General features: G+C 45.7%; 2 protein-coding genes across 2 annotated transcripts; both read left to right on the top strand.

Annotated features, from left to right (window-relative positions):
- Positions 1–2355: 2355 nt before the first annotated feature.
- Positions 2356–11226, top strand: LOC135808209 (zinc finger protein squeeze-like). Its single transcript, XM_065321366.1, has 2 exons — positions 2356–2992; positions 8262–11226. The coding sequence occupies exons 1-2, from the start codon at positions 2863–2865 to the stop codon at positions 10406–10408; spliced, it is 2277 nt and encodes a 758-aa protein (XP_065177438.1). The 5' UTR covers positions 2356–2862; the 3' UTR covers positions 10409–11226.
- Positions 11227–13701: 2475 nt separating this feature from the next.
- Positions 13702–21920, top strand: LOC135808208 (Krueppel homolog 1-like). Its single transcript, XM_065321365.1, has 2 exons — positions 13702–14283; positions 19092–21920. Exons 1-2 carry the CDS (start codon positions 14154–14156, stop codon positions 21278–21280), a joined length of 2319 nt encoding a protein of 772 aa, XP_065177437.1. The 5' UTR covers positions 13702–14153; the 3' UTR covers positions 21281–21920.
- Positions 21921–25899: the final 3979 nt, after the last annotated feature.

Raw genomic sequence — 25899 nt, 5'->3', positions numbered from 1 at the left:
CAGACTCTGTGTTGTGAGTGAGAATACCGGCGCAAACAACCAGGGCGTCGGAACCGCACCGGCCGCGGCGGCCATGGCCGCCCCACTTTTTCGGCCTTTTTTATTTTTTTAGCACACTGCAACAAAGCGCGATGATCTCAGCGCGAACGTGGCAAATCCTTGTCCCCTATCGTGGTTTGTTGCAGAATCAAAAGTCCATGTACACTGAAATGGCACCAAATGCCTGGGAATGCTTGCAATTGGCTTCAATTTTTGAATTTTTTTCCCGGGGGAGGGTAATGTTTGTCCCCGATCGTAGCATCTTCTTGGTTTTTTTGCAGAATCAAAAAGTCTTTCATTGTAGTTACCGTACACTGAAATGGCACCAGATGCCCGGAAATGCTTGCAATTGGCTTTAATTTTTGAAATTTTTTCCCGGGGGAGGACCCCATGGCCGCCCCACCTCCAAAGTCCTTCCGACGCGCCTGCACTACACAGTGTTTCGGGGAATTCACACCTCATCAGTTGAGATTGAGTAGGCTGAGGAAGATTGTGCCTGAAAAGCACCACTTACATTGTATATTGCTCTCCAGTCACACACATCACCAGGGATACAAACTACTTACAGAGACGCTCCGTTTCCAGCGCGACAAACACACACCTCGTGTACACCAGATAGCAGTGTGAGTCAGTGTCGCTCATGGAGGTGCTGAACAAGCGCTGAGGACCGTTGGCCATTCACAACGTTGTTGCCTCCAAACCATATAATTCGCAAGCCCGCGCTGGGGACAACAATGTGGAGAAGAGGTTTGTTCGACTTCGGCGATAGTTGGGGAAGTGTGTGTTGCTCCCTACATGGGAGCTCGCGGTTTTCCTACCGACTTGAATTCTCACTTGACTGGCTCACGAGTCGAGGGGTTCACCGCATAGAATGGTTGAGGTATGACAAAGGAAAGAGGCAACGATTGTGTGTGTGGGGGGGGGGGGGGGCGAGTTTCGAACTATGCACAGTGAAGGGATAATTGTATGTACATGACCAAGGATAGGGTGTACCGGACAAAGTTGCCATTTTTGGGAGCAATGGATTGGGAAGTATAACAGTTTTGTGGTAATGAGTGCAACATCATAAGAATTAGTTATAAAGGTTAAAAGGAAGCGATGACTGTTACAAGTACTTTTCTCAGTGTCAGTAGATGTTTTCTTCATACATGTAGTTCACTGACAAACCCAAGGTACGGGACGTAACCATGGTAATGAAGAAGACTCGCGAGCAAAGGCGACGGAGGTGTGAACCACGAAGGCGTCTTCTCCAGGAAAACGACCATCGCCGCGGCATCCAGTGTCATTAGAGAGGTTCCGCACTACGTAAAGTTGAGCAACTTTACGTTAGTGGGCGGGGAAAACCCGTGAATTCGCGAGTTTGCACTCCACTTACGGAAAGTTGTCTACGGAGAGTACGTAGATAGGGCTCTGATAACGTAGCTGGTCCGTAAGTGGATTGGGGTACAAATTTATGACTTTCTTCCCAGGTCGATCTGGTCGTACACTGCCGCGTTCGGAGTTGCCAAGGGCAGCTACGTGATTTGAAAACTCCGTATGGCGGAACACAGATGCGCATGCAGTTTACGTAAGACTTTCCGTAGATCGACTACGTTTTTTACTAACGTAATTACGTTAATTATGCGGAACCTCTCTAATGTTTTCGGGCAGTGCAAGTAGTTGTTGTGGCTGATGATGTATTCTCTGTTTTGTCACGTGGTAGGTCTATGTGTGGTCATGCAGTCGTATTTATTCAGCTTTTATTTCTTGTGTACTTGCATACTGGTATTCGTTTAGTCCCACAACCTGCGATAAAATGATCAGCTGTAGCACCTACTCCACTTTTATGTTTATGACATACTGTATTTTTGTATTGACTTATTTGAATTCGGAATCTCAACAGTACAATGTACAATTACTTGGGAAGATCCGAATGACATAGATACATTGTATCTATGTCATTCGGATCTTCCCAAGTAATTGTACATTGTACTGTTGAGATTCCGAATTCAAATAAGTCAATACAAAAATACAGTATGTTGCATCTTGCCGTGCTACAAATAGTACAAGCCTTTACATGCTTAGACGTAGATCTTCGCTGCATCCTGAACTTCAGCAGTACTTTGAGATCTGAAGAGTGAAGGAGAATGTGTTGTCTTTACAGCTGTTTGGCAGCCTCAGTACATGTATTGGTGGAGAAGGTGTGAAATAAATTCTTTGATCTCTTGATTTGATGCAATTTTATAACATTTTTGTCACCCTTTACTTTTCATGCTGTTTTGACTCTTCACCTAGACTTCTTTCTTCGTGTTATTTCTCCACTTCCCAGTGTTGAATCTTTCAATCCTAACTCTTAGAACCCTATATCTGTATAGTTGTAGTACTTATCATAAGTTTTGTTATTGCTGCTTACAATGTCCACTTCGATAATTCTGCTGATTCCCGAACATTCGTTTGACCCAGGACTCACTAGCTGCATACGCAGCTTCCGCGGAGCAATAAAAAAACCTTCCGATTCGGACCGGAAGGCGGAACGACACCATGGCACCAGTCGTCGAGTCATAGGCAACGAGTACGCTTCACAACGGTGCGTCACCTATTCTTCAATACGTTGCAGAACACCAACAGCCACTCTCCGGGGCTTGTAATAGCGTGGATTGGGACTATCTTGTCGTTGCGTTGACTCTATCCGTATCCCCCGGACCAGAACTCGTTGCTGTTCTCTGGACAAGCCAGTCAACCCATTTGTTTTGGCTACCATTGTGGACGAAAAGTACAGCCAAGTTCCAGAGAATAGGTCGGCTGGTTGACACTGCCTTAGTTGTCACCAACTCTCAGTTCGGAATGTCTTCCTCACGGAACACGTCAGAAGCAGAAGGCCACCAAGGGATGACGGGAGCTCAACTACCCAGCTACACGATGGAGTATTTTCCGCCGTTGGACTCACAAGGTCCACAGCCGGCTACTGTGCAGGGTAAGTGACGAAAGTCGAACGTTTTGCAACCTGTATGCTCTGTAAATAATGTCTTGGGATTTTATGTGTTTCCAGTATCGGATAAAAACTTGAGAATATTATCCTGCTAGACATGGCTACTGCACCGATATAATTATTTTGTTTGTAAATTGTCTAGTTCTGGCTCTCTAGCCTGCATGGGACTGCATGGTGTGTGTGTATGTGTATGTGGTTGTGTGTGTGTGTGTGTGTGTGTGTGTGTGTGTGTGTGTGTGTGTGTCCCATATGGTGCAGTGGTATGTGCAGCGATTTCCAATCGATAGGTTGCGGGTTCGATTCCCGACGATTATGGTCACACACGTCTTTCTTCTCTTTCTCAGACTCTTCCTGACTTTTCTTTCATTCTCCTGGGTGGTTACCAACAGCCAGTGTATGCCGGAGTATGTGGTGTGGTGTGTGTGTGTATAAAAAGAAAAAAGAAAGAAAAAAAAATGGAAAAATGAAAAATAGGGATTCACTGGCCAGAAAAAGTCACTTCAAACAGCTGTGTGGTGGATACCAGGCTAAAAATAGTGGCGGTCAATTCATCAGCCTTGCAAGCTGTTGAATGGTGTAATCCCAGCACAAGTTGCTATGTCTAACATAGCTGTTCGCTATCATCGCTCCCGCGATGGGCATGTCTGAGGTGAGGTCTGAGGTGTGTGTGTGTGTGTGTATGTGGTTGTGTGTGGTTGTGTGTGTGTGTGTGTGTGTGTGTGTGTGGTTGTGTGTGTGTGTGTGTGTGTGTGTGTGTGTGTGTGTGTGTGTGTGTGTGTATGTGTATGTGGTTGCGTGTGTGTGTGTGTGTGTATGTGGTTGTGTGTGGTTGTGTGTGTGTGTGGTTGTGTGGTTGTGTGTGTGTGTGTGTGTGTGTGTGTGTGTGTGTGTGTGTGTGTGTGTGTGTGTGTGTGTGTGTGTGTGAAATGGGCTGTGAATCACGGCATGGAATTGTCTAAGTCAGTGAGTAGAAGCTGTCGAAAACAGACACTACATCTAATCCCCGTCTGGCCAAGACAGTGTAAATGTTTATCTAGCCTGTTAGAATGGACTGGGATGGAGAGCCAAGGATCAATTTATATTATTTTATACCAAGGAAATGGACCAAGGAACTACAAGTTAAATTAGCATGTTGTAGCTCAACATATGATATGTTAGATTAACGGTCGTAATATTATGGTCTCAGGTATGTGGTTTGACTACAGTCAAACCTCGTTAGGGCGAACACTGATAAGACAAACTTTCCATTAGTACGAACTAGGGCCAATCCTATGGTTGGCCAGGCATCATATCCAGTCAAAATTATCCGTTTACGACGAACTCCTGTATGGCGAACTTTCGCGAAGACGAACTATTTTCAAGTGTGATTTGGATAAAATCAGCGCGTAGTACGAACTTTGGGTGTGTGCGCGTGCGCTGGCTGTCTTTTTTTCTTTCTTTTTTCGATAGCCGGGTCCATACATTGATTGTACGTACATGTACATAGATCTACGTAGTGAATCGTAGTAGACGCACTGACATGCGTGCTTTCTAGGCCAAGCTTCAGCGTACACTGTTCGCGTCGTTGATCGAGTTCTGAAGTGTTTTGTGAAGCAAAGAGCGTTGATCCGTAGAGGCAAGAGTACATAAACCAGAGTGTGCAACTCGGGATGGTTCCTGTGGGAGCGTAATTCGTGCACTACGTCATTTCTGACAGCATGGTAAGCCACAGGTAAGGTGAAAAGTTGCGTAACCAGTCGCGGTGATGCAGGTCACTGAGTTTGTCCTGATTTCGGTTTTTTGATATGGCTAGCCTGGTGACTTTACTTGTCGGTGGATGTACGCAGCGTACACAGTCACACAAAACACCGAAATACTGAAACTGGACGTCTAAAATCAAGCCAACTTGGCTGATTTCCGGGCTATGAAACATGAAAATTTGAGCTGTACGCAAGTCGTGGCTTGGCTGACCTCATCAGGGTGACGTAGTGCACGAACTGCGCTGTTTCAGATCTGATATGCATAGTTGCACACTCTGGTTTATGTACTCTTGGTAGAGGGTAGTGGTGTTCTTGCGGATGCGGAAAACTCAGCCTCCACTGGCTCCGACCGAGTCTCACACGAACCGTGAACTGTGTTTGTAAAGTATGGATATGCATATCGATTTTTTTGTCACATCTGGATAAGAAGAACTCCCGATAAGACAAACAAATTTGTTCAGCCCCTTGAAGTTCGTCCTAACGAGGTTTGACTGTACTTTGTGGTGGGTGTGATCTAGACACCTCCCACCGCTTTAGGAGCTGCATCTGTGCCTTGATCCTAGAGGGTGGTGGGCGTTCCTGCGGATGCCGAGAACTCGACCTCCAGCCGAGGGTCAGAGAAACGGAAATATTTATATGAAATTTTACACACACTTGAGAGGGACGAAAAGCGTTCCTTCTGTAACTCTGAGTTTCACCGTTTTAACCGATCATATGAAATTTTATATGTTTTATGTGGTGCTGCTTGAGTGGTGGAGGCGTGTGTGCAGTTAGCGAATGCTAGTTGCACTACTGATGCCTGTACAACGTAATCCATTTCAAGGTTGGTCAATATTGCATGAAACTAAATCAGCAGGAAAGCCCAACCATTGCGCGAAATCACGCGACACCTGTACATTTTCGATCTGCGGGATGAAGATGACGACGTCCATGCATCAGGTATCAGGGGGTAGTAAGATACTGGTATATTACTACTCCACGCCTCAAATTGTGCTGTCAAGCGTATGCGGGGGAGTGTAGCATGCCATCCCTTACACTTTCCAGCTCAGGGTTACCCTCGCTACCAATGGACGAAATTTCAGGGTCACAGCTTGCGCAACGGCTTTGTCCTGTTCGAATGGCCACTCGACATACTCAGCACAAATTTTCTATTGCATGCATGCACAAAATGTTCAACTTTCGTATTTTTGGCGACTTTACCACCGTCGTGGAGGCTGGTTGGTGAGGAGCAGGTAGCCATCCCTTGTGGAATCAAACACATGGTTCCACAGTGTGGCTGATTCCGCAAGAGCCAGGTCCATACGAGAAACATTCGCTTTGTCTTTTGCCATCGAAGTAAGTCACTTTCCTTGTTCTCAGTGTTTTTTACGTTCAACGTTTCTGAGATTTTTGAATTACAGTCAAATCTGTCGTAAGCGACCGCCCCTTGGTGCAAGAAAAAGCGGTCGCTTACGGCAGATGGTCTCTTACGGCAGATGTATGGTAAATCCGGCATACCAGGTATATGCTTCCATGTACTCAAATCGACGAGAATAATGTGATTTTTTATATCATTTTATTGGATATTCAACGACGACCATACCCGTATAGTACGCGTATGCGACACGGCAGTAGATCGACACTGCCTGGACTTGAGAGCTACAGCACAGCCTCAGTACAGGCCAGGCGCCAGTCGATCGCACTTGCAAGACAGCGCATTTTCACACTTTGCAGTTGACAGCGCACTGGCAAGTACAGTTTCGCACCTTACTGAACCTGGGTCGCGGTCGCTTACAGCAGATTCGAATGCAGCCACCGTGCATGAAATCGCGGTCGCTGGTCGCGCACAGCAGATGGTCGCTCTGGACAGATCAGTTTGTATGTGAAACCGTCGGTGCACGGAAAATCGGTCGCTAACGGTAGATGGTCGCCTACAGCAGAGGTCGCTAACGGCAGATTTGACTGTATTCACTTTTCATTCTTTCATACTTTATTTCTTCATGTTCACTGCCTCACTTGCCTTCTGATCTGGAGAATGTGATGGAGGTGACTGTTGGTTACTGCCTGGTATAACGGTTGTCGTGCTGTTGCTGTATTTCCGTCCTGGTCGCGACGTTGTAGATCACAAACAATTTGAAATCACATGAATTGTACTTACCGTCGTGCGTGCGGTATTAGGAAACACTGTGCAGATTAGATCGTCGCAATGTATCTATATGTGTGTCTGGTCATCCTGTACCACGCAAGAACTCCAACCAGACGCATTCGTCCTCGGCCCTGTTGATCGATTGTCCACTCGTCTTTCCTTGAAGAACGATCGATCAAAAAAATCGAGCTCGAGGACTTTTTGCAAAAAAACGGCTGAAAAAAGGAAGAAAAAAGGGTGCTCAGAATGAGATTCGAGTACACAACCATGGTCCCAGCAGTTTATGTGGATGTCGCTCATAGATGCGCGATTTCGCGCAATGCAGCCTTGTATAAGGATTTAGTGAGCAGTTCCCCTTCCCAATCTATGTTTTCATATAACTTAGAACCTTCCAATTTGGAAGGCTGTTGGAATGCGCATCCGAGGCGTGCTAGAGCTGATAACCAGGTAGTTGTAGAACGTCAGTACCATCGGTCATTGTCGTGCAAAGTTATCGCAGGAGCGCATTGTTTAGTAACTGGTGGTGTTAGTGGACAATATAGTGTAACTAAGTTCCTTGGTACTTTTTCCTTTCTATAAAATTAAAAAAAGAATTTGTCAGTGAATTTTTGGTATGTTCTTGGCTGTGTATAACCGATCGAAAATGAAGATCTAGTTTTCCTCGCAGTATGACTTTGAATTTGTAATTCAGCTTTATGTATACAGTCGGGCAGTAAGTTTGACTATAGGGTGGAATATAGGTGTATATGATGAGAAGTACAGTTAGTTTGTCACTCATGGTAGGATTCTTAGGCTTAGCGAATCTTTGATGGGGAAACTGGGCTGAACAACGATAGGCATGGTAAAATGTCCACTATCCGACCTACACTTTAATCTGATGTAGCAGCTAGCGGAATGTACATGTACATACTAGGGTGTCAGACCTCAGCAACTTCGCATGGCCAGTTACTATATCGGACCTTGACAGCCATTTAGAAAGAGGTCCTTGGCTACTTCAGAGAGCAGTGTGTACATGTACATTGTACATTCTGCTTCAACGGTATCTGTATGACACGTGTGTGCGTGCGTGCATGCATGTTGGTGTGTGCTTGCATGTATGTGTGTATATGTTCACGTGTGTGCGCGTGCGTGTGTGTGTGTGTGTGTGTGTGTGTGTGTGTGTGTGTGTGTGGTTTGCCCGTGTGTGTGCATGATATGTGTGTGTGTGTGTCTGTGTGCGAGTGCAGGTACCATTAATTTGATAAGTCTGTGCTGAGGGACAACTTACTATTGTAAACTTAACACACATTTACGGGGCAGGACCACTTCAGTCAGTGTTTTCAAGTATCAAACAATTGCTATCATTATCTTATTTACATATTGTCAATTTCTGCTTTGTTCTGAAACACAGCATTCGATGGGACACATCAACAGGTACAGACAGGGCTGCAAGCTGCAGGGACATATGTCACTCCAGTACAGCCTCATCCCAACAATAGCTTAACTCAGCCTATTGCGAACCAACCGCAGCCTGTTGATCAGCAGCACAGCCATATTGGACAACCGGTCAACACGGGTGGCTTCAGAGAGACTAGCAGTAGTATTGAGGGACTTCAACGATCATCAATAGTGGAGTCAGCAATGAGTCTCCCACCACATCCTCAACCAACCATTGGTCTTATGTCATCACCAGCCCAAATTGCGAGTCCTGACAGCCAGCAAATGAATCACCACGTCCATGCCACTGCTACCAGTGGTAATCAGACATTAGCAGCATACCTGCCATATAGTGTCCCAGCAATGCACGGCAGTATGGCCAGCTCTAACAATCCTGTGGAAATGCACGCCGGCTTTCCACAGACCCCACTGAACAATCTATCACAAGGCGTCGAGTATCAATCGGACAACCCCTCTGCCCCTCCACTGTTTGGCGGACATCCCAGAAATCTGTGCGAATGGCGTGTAAACAACGGTCTACAATTGTGTGGGTTGGCTTTCTATAGTGTCACCGAACTAGCGCAGCACATAACAAACGTTCATCTCCAGCAACAGGGCACTACCGAACATCCCACACAGGAGGGTAGCAATGTCTACATCTGCCACTGGGACCAGTGTACACGCACCAAAGGATTCAAATTCAAATATAAGCTTGTTAACCATATACGAGTTCATACAGGTGAAAAACCCTTTGTCTGCAATCATCAAGACTGCACACGCAAAGCATTCGCAAGACCTGACAACCTGAAGATACACTACAGAGTCCACACAAAGGAAAAGCCGTTTCCCTGCACCTTCCCGGACTGTAAGAAAAGATTCGGAAATTCCTCGGATCGAAAGCAGCACATGGTCGTGCACACGAATGATAAACCCTACCGATGCAGGGCAGCAGGATGTACGAAGAGATATACACAACGGAGCTCGCTTAAAAAGCACTCCAAGATGCATAATGCTCGAAATGCAGCCAATGGCGGTAATGCTCTTTCCTACAGTACCACGAACACCAGCGCAGAGAACAGTGGCTTGACGTCTGCGGATGGTTCTATTGCTGCGGACGGAGAAAGTGATCATGGCACTTCGATTTCATCTGATGAGGTACTTGCAGACCAGCACCACCACCATCAACAACAACAGGAAGAACAGCAGCAGCAGCACCAACATCAACAACACCATTTTGCACTTGTGACTTGCACGGACCAGTGTCAGCCTGCACAGCCGCAACACTTACCGCTGGGAACGTCCTCAAGCATGCGGACTGTGAATTCAGCATCCACCTCATCTTTGCCTCAGTTACCTTATCATTTGCCCTCTGCCCAGGCAACTGCTAGTAGTGATCTGGTCAACAGTGTACTGCCAACACCACCTGGACAGCCGTCTGGTAGCTATGCCGTGTTCAGTGGAGTATGCCATGACAATGCCGGAAAGGGTGACCTAGTAGTGGCAAGCCTAGGCAGTGGAGCAACAAGAAATGATCCCTTGTCTACATGTTCCATACAGACATTCCCACAGCCGCCGCCGCCACCACAGCCAGAAGCAGCAGCTGTGCCAGAACTGACTCAAAACAAACAGCTTGTTCAGCAGCAACATACTCACTTCCAATACCCGGCAGCACGTCAGCAGTTGCAGCAACAACTTCATCATCAACATCTAGAACAGCACCTCCAGAAGCAGGATCATCATCAGCATCAGTATCAGCATCAGCAGCAGCAGCATCAGCAGCACCAGGAATCACATGACCAATGTCAGCAGTCGCAAATCTATCCAACTCACCACCATCAGCTGCCGACGCCCACACACACAGAGCAGCAACAGCTATCGCTGGTGGCTCACACACCGCAGCACCAGTCATCACCTGTGTCTCAGAAGCACAACCATCAGGCACAGCAGCAGTCTACATCACAACAGGAACGTGCACAGGAACCCTTGCCTCAGCATCAGCAACAGCAGCGCACTCCCATCGCATATGCAGCTGCACCAGCATTTTCCACAGCATTCGACAACTGCTCAGCCAACACTGTTTCATGCAGGACATTTGCTGCACTCTGTACTACCCTCGCATGACGCTCACTCTCTGTCAGCACAAAGACACCTCCCAAAAAGGCAATTTTTAGCAAACACACCTTACACGGCTTGAAAACACTGTTCTCATGAGCTGAACAACAGCCTTTTCAACATGGCACTGCAGCCAGCTTCGTGAATGGATGTGTTAAAAACTGTCTATAAGGTCTTTAATGCACATCATCACTGTCACCCAAACAATTTTGTTATTATTATCAAGATCCAGCTAACTCCTTAGTTTTACGGAGTTGACGATTTTTTTATTATATCTAATTCAAAAAGAGGTATAAAGTGTACAGCTGCAAGTTTAATACTCGCTGTGCATAGCTTTTGTGATATTGAATGATCGTATCAACGCTGAATGTTTTTAAGGTTATTTCATTATAGATGGAGCTGGGATGTTGCTCATTAGGCTGTGGAACTAGTCAATCAGACGACTGTCACATTTGTAGAAGTTCCTTTTTCAAATGTCTCGTCAATTTCATTTTCCGCATGTTGTCTCCACTAACATTACCCATGATGCTGGCCACATGTATGTAGCGTCAGTAGAATTGCAGCTCAACATCCTAATCCGCACTTCAGTCTTGTTTCTACCCACTCACTGTCAGGATCGGGTATTTCCCCTCCAATTAGTAACCATAGTACCCGTTTCTTTTTAGTTCACTTTTTCGGCTGATCTGCTCATCCCGCAGAAATGTGTCAATACTAATGCTGGCCTAACAGATTCTACAACTGCTGAAGGAAGTCGTGTCTTAGGCACTGAGTCTTCAACACTCATATCTTATCTGTTTTCAAAATAATGAGAAGGTGTCTTCCTCTTATTCGAATGGTAATTTGTGTGGGAATACTTGAAGTACACACGTGCAAACAAAGCACAGAAAACAATACTCGATAATGACGTATTCGTCGGCAAAATCGTAAGAAAGTAACTAGTAGCAGTGCTGCCAAACTGTCCGATTTTTCGGACAGTATCCGATTTTTGAAGGCTCTTCCGAAAACCGGTCCGAAAAGGGAAAGGTCCGAAAAGCAGCCAAAATGTCCGAGATCATTACTTTCCTATGCAGAAGTCCTGTACTTTCACTTTTCAGCGCAACTGAAGGCACACATCACTGTACATTTGCTTCTAAAAAGGCTAGCGCTTGGCTGTGGAAGTGCAAAGTAACATGCCTGGATCAGGCTGAATGGCATGTACACTGACAATCTGTACAGAGTCAGTGTGCGACCACACTCATCATTACAAAATTCATGACAAATCTGGGGTTACCATGGCAACGGAGCGATTTTTCATGGTGTGCCGAGGAGAAAAATTCGCACCATGTGGCCACTGGCCAGCCTTGGCGGTGAAGGGTGTCCGATTTTGGGCGAAAATTATTTGGCAGCACTGAACTAGAGACGTTTCTTTTGAAGTCTTTCTTGGCTAGACTGATAAAGCACGAGAGAGAATGTTAGTGGTACTATGCCTTGCATATTCCAGTACATCATGTATGCATGTTCCATTTGTAGTTATAATTACAAGATGGTGGAAAAAGCTAGGTGTCTGGAGATTTAGTAGTTTATAACTACAATCATGTTGTCATGCTCCTACCTCCGAAAGGATGTTTAATTGTGCTTCAAATTTTCAACCACCAAATTATGCCAATAATTATGCCGGCATAATCCGCCTGTGCCTATCCATGGTCACCGATCTGGGCGAGACTGGTGTGTACGTCGTGGTGGGAAGTAAGTACAGTACAAGTGTGCTGTGTTGATAAGCGAGTAACGCCAGTGCGACCGGACGTCTCACATTGATAACTGCGGAAATTCCTCAACTGGTGGCAAAAGCTGCATTGAGCCCTGGGCTTCTTTCAGTGCGACGACGTGATCAGGGTTCCAGTTCCAGCGCCAAGTTTCAACGTGTTGCTAGGGTGTTAGTGCTTGTGGTGGGTATGAAAAGTAAGTTTGCTGAAATTGCATCCATTTGTTTCAGAAAAAGCTCAAAAGTTCCTAATACATGTACCGCAACCCAAAATGAGCGAGTTCTGGTGCATAATGATGCCAAAAATAACCACAAATGGAGCGGAAATAGACAACACTGTGGCACAGCACAACTGCGTGAGTTATAGGGAAATGAACAGACTTGGAATGAGTCATTGTCCATATTGCTAAACCTTAGCACAGCATTCATGACATAGCGGCATGCTCAGGGCTGCCACATACATGTACATGATTGTACATGTGCATGTACAGTAAGATCAGGCGTAGAAGTCACTTCGGCAAAGAACACTTTTTTTAACTGAATACCACAGAACCATCAGACTTACATGACTTAGGCTGGAAAATGGGCAAATACAGGCTAGATATTTTGCAGATTTTTGTAAGAACGCACGTACCATTTTCTGCATGTTTTCCAAGTCGTGTAATCGCATTGTATGGTGCTCTCCATGATCGTGGAATACGAACAAAACGACTAACGCTGTTCAACATTTTAGAAAAATTCTAGGCTGTGCCTTGAGCTCATGAGTTCTTTGGGGGCCCGATCTTACTGTTCTTCGTGAAGTACACTTGTCATGATGATTTGATGCTTAGCGATTCTTGTTGAAGCGGAGCACACTACTGAAGAATATTTTTCTTATTGTCCGCAAACATCCAACGCAGCCACTTACACATTTCTGAAACGTCACTGCTCAACTTCAATAACTCACATATTCACACCACTATGACTGTTACCTTTCTCATCAGTGTCATTAGATGTTTTCGTCATACATGTAGTTCACTGACAAACCCAAGGTACGGGGACGTAACCATGGTAATGAAGAAGACTCGCGAGCAAAGGTGACTGAGGTGTGAACCACGAATGGGGTCTTCTTCAGGAGACCGATCATCGTCCCGACATCCTATCCGGTGTCATTTTTCGGGCAGTGCTAGTTGTTGTGACTGACGATGTATTCTCCGTTTTGTCACGTAGTAGGTCTATGTTGCATCTTGCCGTGCTAGAACTTAGAAGCTTTTTACATTCTTAGACGTAGATCTACGCTGGATCCTGAACTAATACTTTGTGTTCTGAAGAGTGAAGGAGAATGTGTTGTCTTTACAGCTGTTTGCCAGCCTTAGTACATGTATTGGTGACGAAGGTGTGAAATAAATTCTTTGATCTCTTGATTTGATGCAATTTTACAACATTTTTGCCACCCTTTAGTTTTCATGCTGTTTTGACTCTTCACCTAGACTTCTTTCTTCGTGTTATTTCTACACTTTATTGTAGTGTTGAATCTTTCAATCCTAACTCTTTGAATCCTATATCTTTATGGTGGTAGAACTTATATTATATCATAAGTTTTGATATTGCTGTTTACAATGTCCGCTTCGATAATTCTGCTGATTCCCGAACATTCGTTTGACCCAGGACACACTAGCTGCATACGTAGCTTCCTCGGAGCAATAAAAAAATCTTCTGACTCGGACCGGAAGGAGGAACGACACGATGGTACCAGTCATCGAGTCATAGGCCACGAGTACGCTTCACAGCGGTGCGTCTCCTATTCTTCTTTACGTTGCAGGACACCAGCAGTCATCCTCCTGTATTGGCGTGGATCAGGACTATCTTGTCGTTGCGTTGTCTCAATCCGTATTCCCCGGACCAGAACTTGCTGCTGTTCTCTGTCAACCCATTTGTTTTGGCTACCATTGTGGGGGAAAAAGTACAGCCAAGTTCCAGAGACTCCGTTGGCTGTTTGACACTGCCCTAGTTGTCACCAACTCTCTGTTCGGAATGTCTTCCTCACGGACCACGTCAGAAGCAGAAGGCTACCGGCGGATGACGGGAGCTGAACTACCCAGCTACACGATGCAGTATTTTCCGCCCTTGGACTCACAAGGTCTACAGCCGGCTACTGTACAGGGTAAGTGACGAAAGTCAAACGTTTTCCAACCTGTATGCTCTGTACATAATGCCTTGGGATTATGTGTTTCCCGTAGGCCTTGACAGATTATGCTGGCATAATTTTTCGCATAATTCCTACCAAAATCGAATAATCGCATAATTCGAGGTAAATACCATACAAATCGCATAAAATTGGAATATTATTATTATTAACTGGTTTGAGGGAAAGAGACAAACGGGAAAAGTCTGAAGAAAAAATTGACTGTCACCACCAGGACTCGAACCAGGGACCTTCGCTTGTAGCCAGCGATGCTCTAACCACTGAGCTATGGTGTAGTCGTCATCCCAGCAGAGGCCGTTCAACATTTTCTCCAGACTTCGTAACTCACACTTCCTATGAATCCACACAGGCGGGTGGGACGCAGCCCTCACTGTAACCCACACACTTCACGTACAAACTAGCACGCGGGGAGCCCCAAGTCATAAAATATTAACTGGTTTGAGGGAAAGATTATTATTATTATTAAAATGGCAATAAATAAGATAAATTGTGCACTCATAACAACAGCAAAAATGAAGAAAGTCAAGTTCCATAACGTTTTCTTGTGACTGTCATCAGTGGAACGCCGTCACATAAAAAACTGATGACAGTCACAAGAAAACGTTATGGAACTTGACTTTCTTCATTTTTGCTGTTGTTATGAGTGCACAATTTATCTTATTTATTGCCATTTTACGACTATTGTCACCTCGTCGATTGTTTAAATTATTATTATTATTATAGACAACACCTCATGGCATGAGAAGAAAATCAGCCAGTACGGGAGATGTGGGTGTTAACCAACCATGGTGAATAAAAGAAGAAAAGTAATGGTCAAGACGGAGAAGCATGGGAGGGACAGGTGATGTTGAATCTAGTGAGCAGATTTAAATGCGTCCAGGGTACTGGCATTGCGCGTAGTAGCGGGCAGCGCAAGCCAAGCAGAGTAAGCAACAAAGAGTGGAGAGCGTACAAGGGAGGACGTTTAGCCAAGGGGAGGGCAATAACCCGTCTGTTCGCATCAAATTCCATACAGTTGTATATGTTCTACAAGTACAAGTAGATGCACCAGGAAGGCGTAGGTTTACGACTCCCTTGATAACATGTCCAGTCCACTACAATCAGTGACCAGGGTGACGGTCGTAGCTAGGTCGGACGGTGCGTTGACCCCGTTGAATCTTTGCTACTACAGTACAACGCCCTGTACAAAAAAATCACCTGTTGTTTTGCACAGAACCATCATATACATTAGCAGCATATGTGAGCATAATGCGGCATAATATGATACCGTATTTTCCGGGGTATAAGCCGCACCCCCCTTTTTGAGGCAAAATAATGACTAAAAGTTGGTATCCGGAGTATAAGCCACACCCACAAACCAAGATTTTTCACACTCATTGACAAATTGCCTTTCTACAAATCTATTATTATGGTTATGGAGCTAAATACCATGTTAGATCAGATTATGAAAAATAGAGTCCCCGTATACGCGTACCGTATGGTGTAGCCCGCGCACTAAAACTAGTAAAATTGCCAGGATAGCAACACAGGCGCGAAGCTGAGTCGAATGACATGTCACATGGCGTCAGCATGCATACTGATGTATGCCAAGCATTCATTCGCGCAAGCATATTCGGTGTATAAGCCGCAGGGGCGATTTTGGTCCGATTTTTAGCGAAAAAAAGTGCGGCTTATACCCCGGAAAATACGGTAACTTTTAGCATAAAATGGCATAATTCTGCAATTTTCTCAGCAATACGAAAAACATAATTTCACGAAAATATTAGCTAAATCTGTCAAGGCCTAGTTTCCGGTATCGGATAACAACTTGAGAATATTATCCTGCTAGACATGGTTACTGCACCGATATATTATTTGCTTTGTAAATCTAGTTCTGGTAGTCTAGACTGTATGGGACTCCATATGTGTGTTGTGTGTGTGTGTGTGTGTGTGTGTGTGTGTGTTGTGTGTGTGTGTGTCGTGTGTATGTGTGTGTTTGTTTGTGTGTGTGTGTGTGCTAGTTCGGTTGGTGGGTACACTTATGCCAGATAGTGTTGGGCCTGTTGCCAACGGGCTCGGCTGCTTGAAGGTGTATTGTTGTACCTACCACCTTTGTTGGTTTCAGGGTTCATATACTTTCTATTTGAAGTATACATACCTGTTAACCATGGACTGCTTCTGGCTAGATTAACTCTTGTGTAATCAATGGTGCTAGTGAAGCTTATATCAGATCCACTCTGATTTAGCCACCCACACTAGTACCAAGTATTACCTTCACTGGGGGCAGGGGTACCTGCAGTTGGATCCCGGGACGGATACTCTGATGCCGTCAATCCTTTTTCTGCACCTTGTCCTCACCCACTTACTGAGGTGTGGTGAGCCCATAAGTGGGATCATTTCAAGTCCACCCTAGTTTGGGGATTTCAGGGGGTGTCGGCCGTTGGGTGGTTCAATGGCCAATTGAGTCATCTTTCCAAGATTCCTTTTGAGTCTCTCTCCCCTCTCCCGGGGAGACCCACGTGACCAGTTTTGGCAGTGAGCAAGTACAAGTACAAGTATATAATTATGTGTGTGTATGTATGTGTATGTGTATGTGTGTGTGTGTGTGTGTGTGTGAAATAGGCTGTGAATCACGGCATGGAATTGTCTAAGTCAGTCAGTAGAAGCTGTCGAACACAGTCACTACATCTAATCCCCGTCTGGCCAAGCCAGGGTAAATGTTTATCTAGTCTGTTAGAATGGACTGGGATGGAGAGCCAAGGATCAATTTATATCATTTTATAGCAAGGAAATGGACCAAGGAACTACAAGTTAAATTAGTATGTTGTAGCACAACATATGATATGTTAGATTGATGGTCGTAATATGGTCTCAGGAATGTGGCTTGACTACTTTGTGGTGGGTGTGATCTAGACACCTCCCAAAGCTTTAGGAGCTGCATCTGTGCCTTGATGCTAGAGGGTGGTGGGCGTTCCTGCGGATGCCGAGAACTCGACCTCCAGCCGAGGGTCAGGCGAACCGAAAATATTTATATGAAAGTTTACACACACTTGAGAGGGACGAAAAGCGTTTCTTCTGTAACTCTGAGTTTCACAGTTTTAACCGATCATATGAAATTTTATATGTTTTATGTGATGCTGCTCGAGTGGTGGAGGTGTGTGTGCAGTTAGAGAATGCTAGTTGCACTACTGATGCCTGTACAACGTAATCCATTTCAAGGTTGGTCAATATTGCATGAAACTAAATCAGCAGGAAAGCCCAACAGCCTTGTATAAGGATTTAGTGAGCAGTTCCCCTTCCCAATCTATGTTGTCATATAACTTAGAACCTTCCAATTTGGAAGGCTGTTGGAATGCGCATCTGAGGCGTGCTAGAGCTGATAGCCAGTTAGTTGTAGAACGTCAATACCATTGGTCATTGTCGTGCAAAGTTATCGCATGAGTGCATGGTGGTGTTAGTGGACATTATAGTGTAACTAAGTTCCTTGGTACTTTTTCCTTTCTATAAAATTAAAAAAAGAATTTGTCAGTGAATTTTTGGTATGTTCATGGCTGTGTATAACCAATCGAAAATGAAGATCTAATTTTCGTCGCAGTAGGCCTTGATGGATTAAGCTTTTCGCACTGCTGAAAAAATTGCAGAATTATGCTATTTTTATGCTAAAAGTTATCATATTATGCCGCATTATGCTCACATATGCTGCTAATGTATATGATGGTTCTGTGCAAAATACCAGGGGATTTTTTAATAGGGCGTTGTACTGTAGTGGCAAAAGTTCAACGGGGTCAACGCACCGTCCGACCTACAATTGTAACTACGACCATCACTGATTGTAATGGACTGGACATGTTATCAAGGGAGTCGTAAACCTACGACTTCCTGGTGTATCTACTTGTACTTGTAGAACATGTACAACTCTATGGAATTCGGTGCGAACAGGCGGATTATTCCATTATGCATGCGATTCGTATGCAATTTGCCTCGAATTATCCGATTATTCGATTTTGGTAGGAATTATGCGAAAAATTATGCTAGCATAATCCGTCAAGGCCTACCTCGCAGTATGACTTTGAATTTGTAATTCAGCCTTATGTATACAGTCGTGCAGTAAGTTTGACTATAGGGTGGAATATAGTTGTATATAATGAGAAGTACAGTTAGTTTGTCACTCATGGTAGGATTTTAGTCTTAGCGAATCTTTGATGGGAAGACTGGGCTGAACAACGATAGACATGGTACAAAGTCCACAATCCGACCTGCACTTTAATCTGATGTAGCAGCTAGCGGAATGTACATGCACATACTAGGGTGTCAGACCTCAGCAGCTTAGCATGGCCAGTTACTATATCGGACCTTGACAGCCATGTAGAAAGAGGTCCTTGGCTACTTCAGAGAGCAGTGTGTACATGTACATTGTACATTCTGCTTCAACGGTACCTGTATGACACGTGTGTGCGTGTGTGCGTGCATGTTGGTGTGTGCTTGCATGCATGTGTGTATATGTTCACGTGTGTGCGTGTGTGTGTGTGTGTGTGTGTGTGGTTTGCATGTGTGTTTGTGTGCCCGTGTGTGTACATGATATGTGTGTGTGTGTGTGTGTGTGTCTGTGTGCGAGTGCAGGTACCATTAATTTGATAAGTCTGTGCTGAGGGACAACTTACTATTGTAAACTAAACACACATCTACGGGGCAGGACCACTTCAGTCAGTGTTTTCAAGTATCAAACAATCGCTATCTTTAATATCTTATTTGCACATTGTCAATTTCTGCTTTGCTATGTAACACAGCATTCGATGGGACACATCAACAGGTGCAGGCAGGGCTGCAAGCTGCAGGGACATATGTCGGTCCAGTACAGCCTGATTCCAACATTAGCTTGACACAGCCTATTGCGAACCAACCGCAGCCTGTTGATCAGCAGTACAGCCATATTGGACAACCGGTCAACACGGGTGGCTTCAGAGAGACTAGAAGTAGTATTGAGGGACTTCAAAGATCATCAATAGTGGAGTCAGCAATGAGTCTCCCACCACATCCTCAACCAACCATTGGTCTTATGTCATCACCAGCCCAGGTTTCCAGTCCCTTTGGCCAGCAAATGAATCACAACGTCCATGCCACTGCTACCTGTGGTAATCAGACATTAGCAGCATACCTGCCATATAGTGTCCCAGCAATGCACGGCAGTATGGCCAGCTCTAACAATCCTGTGGAAATGCACGCCGGCTTTCCACAGACCCCACTGAACAATCTATCACAAGGCGACGAGTATCAATCGGACAACCCCTCTGCCTCTCCAATATTTGTCGGACAACTCAGAAGTCTGTGCGAATGGCGTGTGAACAACGGTCTACACTTGTGTGGTTTGGCTTTCTATAGTGTCACCGAACTAGCGCAGCACATAACAAACGTTCATCTCCAGCAACAGGGCACTACCGAACATCCCACACAGGAGGGTAGCAATGTCTACATCTGCCACTGGGACCAGTGTACACGCACCAAAGGATTCAAAGCCAAATATAAGCTTGTTAACCATATACGAGTTCATACAGGTGAAAAACCCTTTGTCTGCGATCATCAAGACTGCTCACGCAAAGCATTCGCAAGATCCGAAAGCCTGAAGATACACTACAGAGTCCACACAAAGGAAAAGCCGGTTCCCTGCACCTTCCCGGACTGTAAGAAAAGATTCTCAAGTTGCTCGGATCGAAATAAGCACATGCACGCGCACACGAATGATAAACCCTACCAATGCAAGGCAGCAGGATGTACGAGGAGCTATACACACCCAAGCTCGCTTAGAAAGCACTCCAAGCAGCATGATGCTCGAAATGCAGCCAATGGCGGTAATGCTCTTTCCTACAGTAACACGGACACCAGCGCAGAGAACAGTGGCTTGACGTCTGCGGCTGGTTCTATTGCTGCAGACGGAGAAAGTGATCATGGCAGTTCGATTTCATCCGATGAGGTACTTGCAGACCAGCACCACCACTATCAACAAGAACAGGAAGAACAGCAGCAGCACCAACATCAACAACAAGGTTTTGCACTTGTGACTTGCACGGACCAGTGTCAGCCTGCACAGCCGCAACACTTACCACTGGGAACGTCCTCAAGCATGCTGACTGTGAATTCAGCATCCACGTCATCTCTGCCTCAGTTACCTTATCATTTGCACTCTGCCCAGGCAACTGCTAGTAGTGACCTGGTCAACAGTGCACAACCAACACCACCTGGACAGCCGTCTGATAGCTATGCGGTGTTCAGTGAAGTATGCCATGACAATGCCAGAAAGGGTGACCTAGTAGTGGCAAGCCTAGGCAGTAGAGCAACAAGAAATGATCCTTTGTCTACATGTTCCATACAGACATTCCCACAGCCGCCGCCACCACCACAGCCAGAAGCAGCAGCAGCAACAGAAGCAGCAGCTGTGCAAGAACTGACTCAAAACAAACAGCTTGTTCAGCGGCAACATACTCACTTCCAATACCCGGCAGCACGTCAGCAGTTGCAGCAACAACCTCATCATCAACATCTAGAACAGCAGCTCCAGAAGCAGGATCATCATCAGCATCAGCATCAGCAGCACCAGGAATCACGTGACCAATGTCAGCAGTCCCAAATCTATCCAACTCACCAACATCAGCTGCCGACGCCCACACACACACAGCAGCAACACCTATCGCTGGTGGCTCACACACCGCAGCACCAGTCATCACCTGTGTCTCAGAAGCACAACCATAAGGCACAGGAACCCTTGCCTCAGCATCAGCAGCACTCTCTCCCATCGCCGATGCAGCTGCACCAGCAGCAGCTGCCGCTGCAGCAGCTGCCGCTGCAGCAGCATTTTGCACAGCATTCGACAACTGCTCAGCCACCACTATTTCATGCAGAACAATTGCTGCACCCTGTACTGCCCTCGCATGACGCTCACTCTCTGTCAGCACCAAGACGCCTCCCAAAAAGGCAATACTAAGCAAACACACCTTAAACGGCTTGAAAACACTGTTCTCATGAGTTGAACAACAGCCTTTTCAAAATGGCACTTATTCAAAAAAGAGGTATGAAATGTACAGCTGCAAACTTACTACTCGCTGTGCATAGCTTTTATGATATTGAATTATTGTATCAACGCTGTCCAACACTCAATGTTTTTAAGGTTATTTCATTAGAGATGGAGCTGGGATGTTGCTTTTTAAGCTGTGGAAATAGTCAATCAGACGACTGTCACATTTGTAGAAGTTCCTTTTTCAAATGTCTCGTCAATTTCATTTTCCGCATGTTGTCTTCACTAACATTACCCATGATGCTGGCTACATGTATATAGCGTCAGTAGAATTGCAGCTCAACATCCTAATCCGCACTGCCTTCAGTCTTGTTTCTACCCATTCACTGTCAGGATAGGGTATTTCCCCTCCAATTAGTAACCATAGTAACCGTTTCTTTTTAGTTCACTTTTTCGGCTGATCTGCTCATCCCCCAGAAATGTGTTAATACTAATGCTGGCCTAACAGATTCTACAACTGCTGAACGTATTCTTGTCTTATGCGCTGAGTTTTCAACACTCATAATTATCGTATCTGTTTTCAAAATAATGAGAAGGTGTCTTCCTCTTATTCGAGTGGGAATTTGTGTTGGAGTACTTGAAGTACACACGTGCAAACACAGCACAGAAAACAATACTCGATAATGACGTATTCGTCGGCAAAATCGTGAGAAAGTAGCTAGAGACGCTTCTTTTGAAGTCATTCTTGGCTAGACTGGTAAAGCACGAGACAGAAAGTTAGTGGTACTATGCCTTGCATATTCCAGTACATCATGTATGCATGTTCCATTTTGTAGTTATAATTACAAGATCAGGCCCGTAGCAGCCCCATTTTGGTTGGTCCGGCAAGATCCGACTTCGATGCCCCCCCCCCCCCCCCGAGCCCACACTCATACATATGCCAGTACATCCCCCCTCTCTCTCTCTCTCTCTCTCTCTCTCTCTCTCTCTCTCTCTCTCTCTCTCTCTCTCTCTCTCTCTCTCTCTCTCTCTCTCTCTCTCTCTCTCTCTCTCTCTCTCTCTCTCTCTCTCTCTCTCTCTCTCTCTCTCTCTCTCTCTCTCTCTCTCTCTCTCTCTCTCTCTCTCTCTCTCTCTCTCTCTCTCTCTCTCTCTCTCTCTCTCTCTCTCTCTCTCTCTCTCTCTCTCTCTCTCTCTCTCTCTCTCTCTCTCTCTCTCTCTCTCTCTCTCTCTCTCTCTCTCTCTCTCTCTCTCTCTCTCTCTCTCTCTCTCTCTCTCTCTCTCTCTCTCTCTCTCTCTCTCTCTCTCTCTCTCTCTCTCTCTCTCTCTCTCTCTCTCTCTCTCTCTCTCTCTCTCTCTCTCTCTCTCTCTCTCTCTCTCTCTCTCTCTCTCTCTCTCTCTCTCTCTCTCTCTCTCTCTCTCTCTCTCTCTCTCTCTCTCTCGCTCTCCCTCCCCACCCACTCTTGGTGCGTCTAGGTAGCTATGAAGTCGAGACCCTAGGTCGGCGGAGCTCCCTAAACCTCACCACCACTGCCACGATTCAGGTTGTGCGTGCTTCCCCTAGCTGCATCTCATGTTTGGCATTAAGTGGTCTTTGTAAAAAAAAAAAAAAAAAAAAAAAAAAAAAAAAAAAAAAACATGTACAAAATGTACATGATTGTACTTCGAAGCAGAGAGCCCTACACATACACAACGCTGAGCCTGGGAAACATTGGCCGCCATCCTACTTGCGTCAATGACCACTCAGAGCCATATTGAAGTGTCACAGCATGCCAGCATTATGATAAGATGACTCTCACAAACGATATTCAGCATCGATTAACTCTTTTCATCAATATCTCAATCAATATCTGTACTGATGTGTGATGAGAACTCTCAGCTACTTTTTTTTTGAATGAGTCAAACGTCATGCACAATTTCTGTGCCCGTGTCACCTCCCGGTATGTGTAGGGCTCCCTGCTTCGAAGTACATACATTGTATCAAGAGTACATAACCCCCCGTGTACTCTTGATTGTACATGTACATGCATGTAATCGTGACCATGCAGAGTGACATAGGGCGAGAAAAGGAAGAAGGACGTTCGGCACGAGTCAGGAGAAAGGGCATCAGCATGTTGTGTCCGTCCAAACAGAACTTGTTGAAGCCTATGAAGGCATAGCAACCGTATTTAAATGCATGTGATAAAAGAACCAGAATGGACCTTTGGAGGAGGAGAAAGGATATTGCAATGGAAAATCTTTGGTGCAAACTCTATCTAGAAAGAATTGGAGGAAGAAAATAATCAATACAATCATTTCAGGAAGTACAGTACAGTACAGAGTACAGAGTAGGAACATTCACGGGCATGACTGTCCACATGACCTTCAGCAGGCTCATACTCCTGATGACATGTAGCCTTTGTATACTGTAGGTCTACTACCGGTATACCGGCACTACTATGTACTATCTCTATGCTACTTATTACACACATCCTCATCAATGGTCGAATATTGGTCCGGCAGCTGCCGGACCTGCCGGATAGGGTCCAGCGGATAATGCTCCTAAAATGTTCGTATAATGCTAACCATAATGCTCCAAAAACTGCCTTATAATGCTGATTATAATGCTTCAGCAAGGGATATAATGCTCTTGGTTTGGGACAAAAATGGAAGAAAGTCTGCACATTGTCAAACTTCGAGGAAATTATGCATATCGTCGATCTGCATCTGAAGCTGCCACCTTATCTCCCGAGCTCCACCACTTCTTAGCACTATAAGACATGATCGCTTCTCCATTGACTGCTCTCCATTCCAACTTTGATGCAGGGTTGTGGCAGAATAGTCGGTGTATCAAATCTTTCCCCTAATTATCCATGTAGTGAGAGATGAAACCATTATTGCAGGTAGTGATTCATTGTTGGGATGAAGTTAATCTTGGCAAATAGTATTCCTGCCTGCAGACAAGCTGTCACTGCGTCCACTCTGTGAATACTGTCTTCATCTGAAACACCAGAGGTGAGGCCAGCTCCTGAGATCCGATCTCAGATGAAGAGCCCTCCCATTTGCGGATATCTTGAAAACAAGTGGTCAGAACTTCTTTTGCCACTCTACATCCTTTGCTTGTGCTCTCATCTTCTCCTTGAGATGGTGTGTAGACGTATGGCTTGCCACAATACTCTTCCTTTCTGATAGCATTTGACTGTAGGCCTAGCGTTACAACCGTCCACAACTAACTGTACGTGCTTCATAAGGAAAGTAAGACATGTGCTGCTGAGCAATCGACTTGGTACTGAGTCCATGAGAAATTCTAGTTCTTTTCGAGCCTCCTGAGCTGACTCGGCAAAGGCAGCTCTTTTGGAACGAGCCCTTTCTGTTTATAGCCGCTCCTTCATCCTGGTCCAATTTTAGCAATGCATAAGTCTCTACTTCAGTATCGCTAGAGATGCTATCGCCAGAGCCTCTGGCACAACGAGACACTCTTCTTCGTCTGTTCCATAGCTCTCCATTATTCTGAAAGTAAAAGAAACCTCGTAAATAATTTCTCCGGATTTGTGTCACTTGAACTGCCCTGTGCCTCGGCCTCGGTTGGGCATGCTTCACAAAATGGCTTGTTTACATTTACCTGACCACATCGCTACAATCATAGTGTTTATATGTGGCAATAGTTATGTAGCGTTAGTGTTAAAGGTGTTACGTGTCTACACAATCACAAAATCATGCACCGGTACAATGCATAGTGCTCGAATGCCCGGAAATTGGCAGCCATACCGAAGGGCAATGCCGTCCCGGAAATCACCCTTGGTCAGAGCGAATCCGTCGCGATTCATCGGCCGGCAAGTCAGCCAACTGGACGCTCCTGGCTGGGAGGCCAATTGGCCAGAATAGGAAAGTTCTGCCGGCGCCGCCGCTAGGAAATCAAGCACGGGAAGTCACGGGAAGCAAATTTTTGAGCTCCGCAGTTTTTCAGTCTCTGGCAGCCCGTCGGCGTGGCCAAGAGGACCACTAGCAGTATTAGTTAGTTAGTATCGTGTAGTAGGGCTGACCCACCTCTGGCGGCCATGCCCCCAGCTACAAAGGCCGCCCTCAAGGGGCTCTCAGAGGTCGAGACGAAACTGCTGTGCTCCCTCCCGGGTATCGAGTCGTCTGTGATTGAGGTTATCAAGACCCTGGCGAACTTAGCGTCCGAGTCGGCCGATCGCGAGGATCGCCTCAACAAAAGAATCAATGACCTGTCGCGGCAAGTGTCAGGCCTGACTCAGGAAGTTGTCTCCCTCAAGGAAGCCGCCATTGCCAAGGCAAGTGTTCTCCCAAATGTTCAAGCTTCTCAGCAGAGCCAGCGTACGAAGCGTAGATCTACGAAATCGTCAATAAATCGTACCGGCAGTACCCGCACAGGCCAGGCTGCCGCGTGCACTGCTAGTACGGGTGATCCCCGTAGCGTGGGTGACACTGGCAGTGACCCTGAGCCTGAGGCGTCCAGTGAGGAAGACAGTAATTCTGAGATCATTGGCATTGAGGGCCCCTACAGCAGGAGAGCTAAACATCGCTCCAAGCCAGTCCTGGAGGTCTTAGACGACGACAGCTGGCAACTGGTGTCAGGAGAGCCTCCCAGG

This window comes from Sycon ciliatum, chromosome 2 (genome assembly GCF_964019385.1).
Source record: "Sycon ciliatum chromosome 2, ocSycCili1.1, whole genome shotgun sequence".
Lineage (NCBI taxonomy): Eukaryota > Metazoa > Porifera > Calcarea > Leucosolenida > Sycettidae > Sycon > Sycon ciliatum.
The sequence above is the reverse complement of the archived record's forward strand: the minus strand, read 5'-3'. Positions and strand labels throughout refer to the sequence as shown.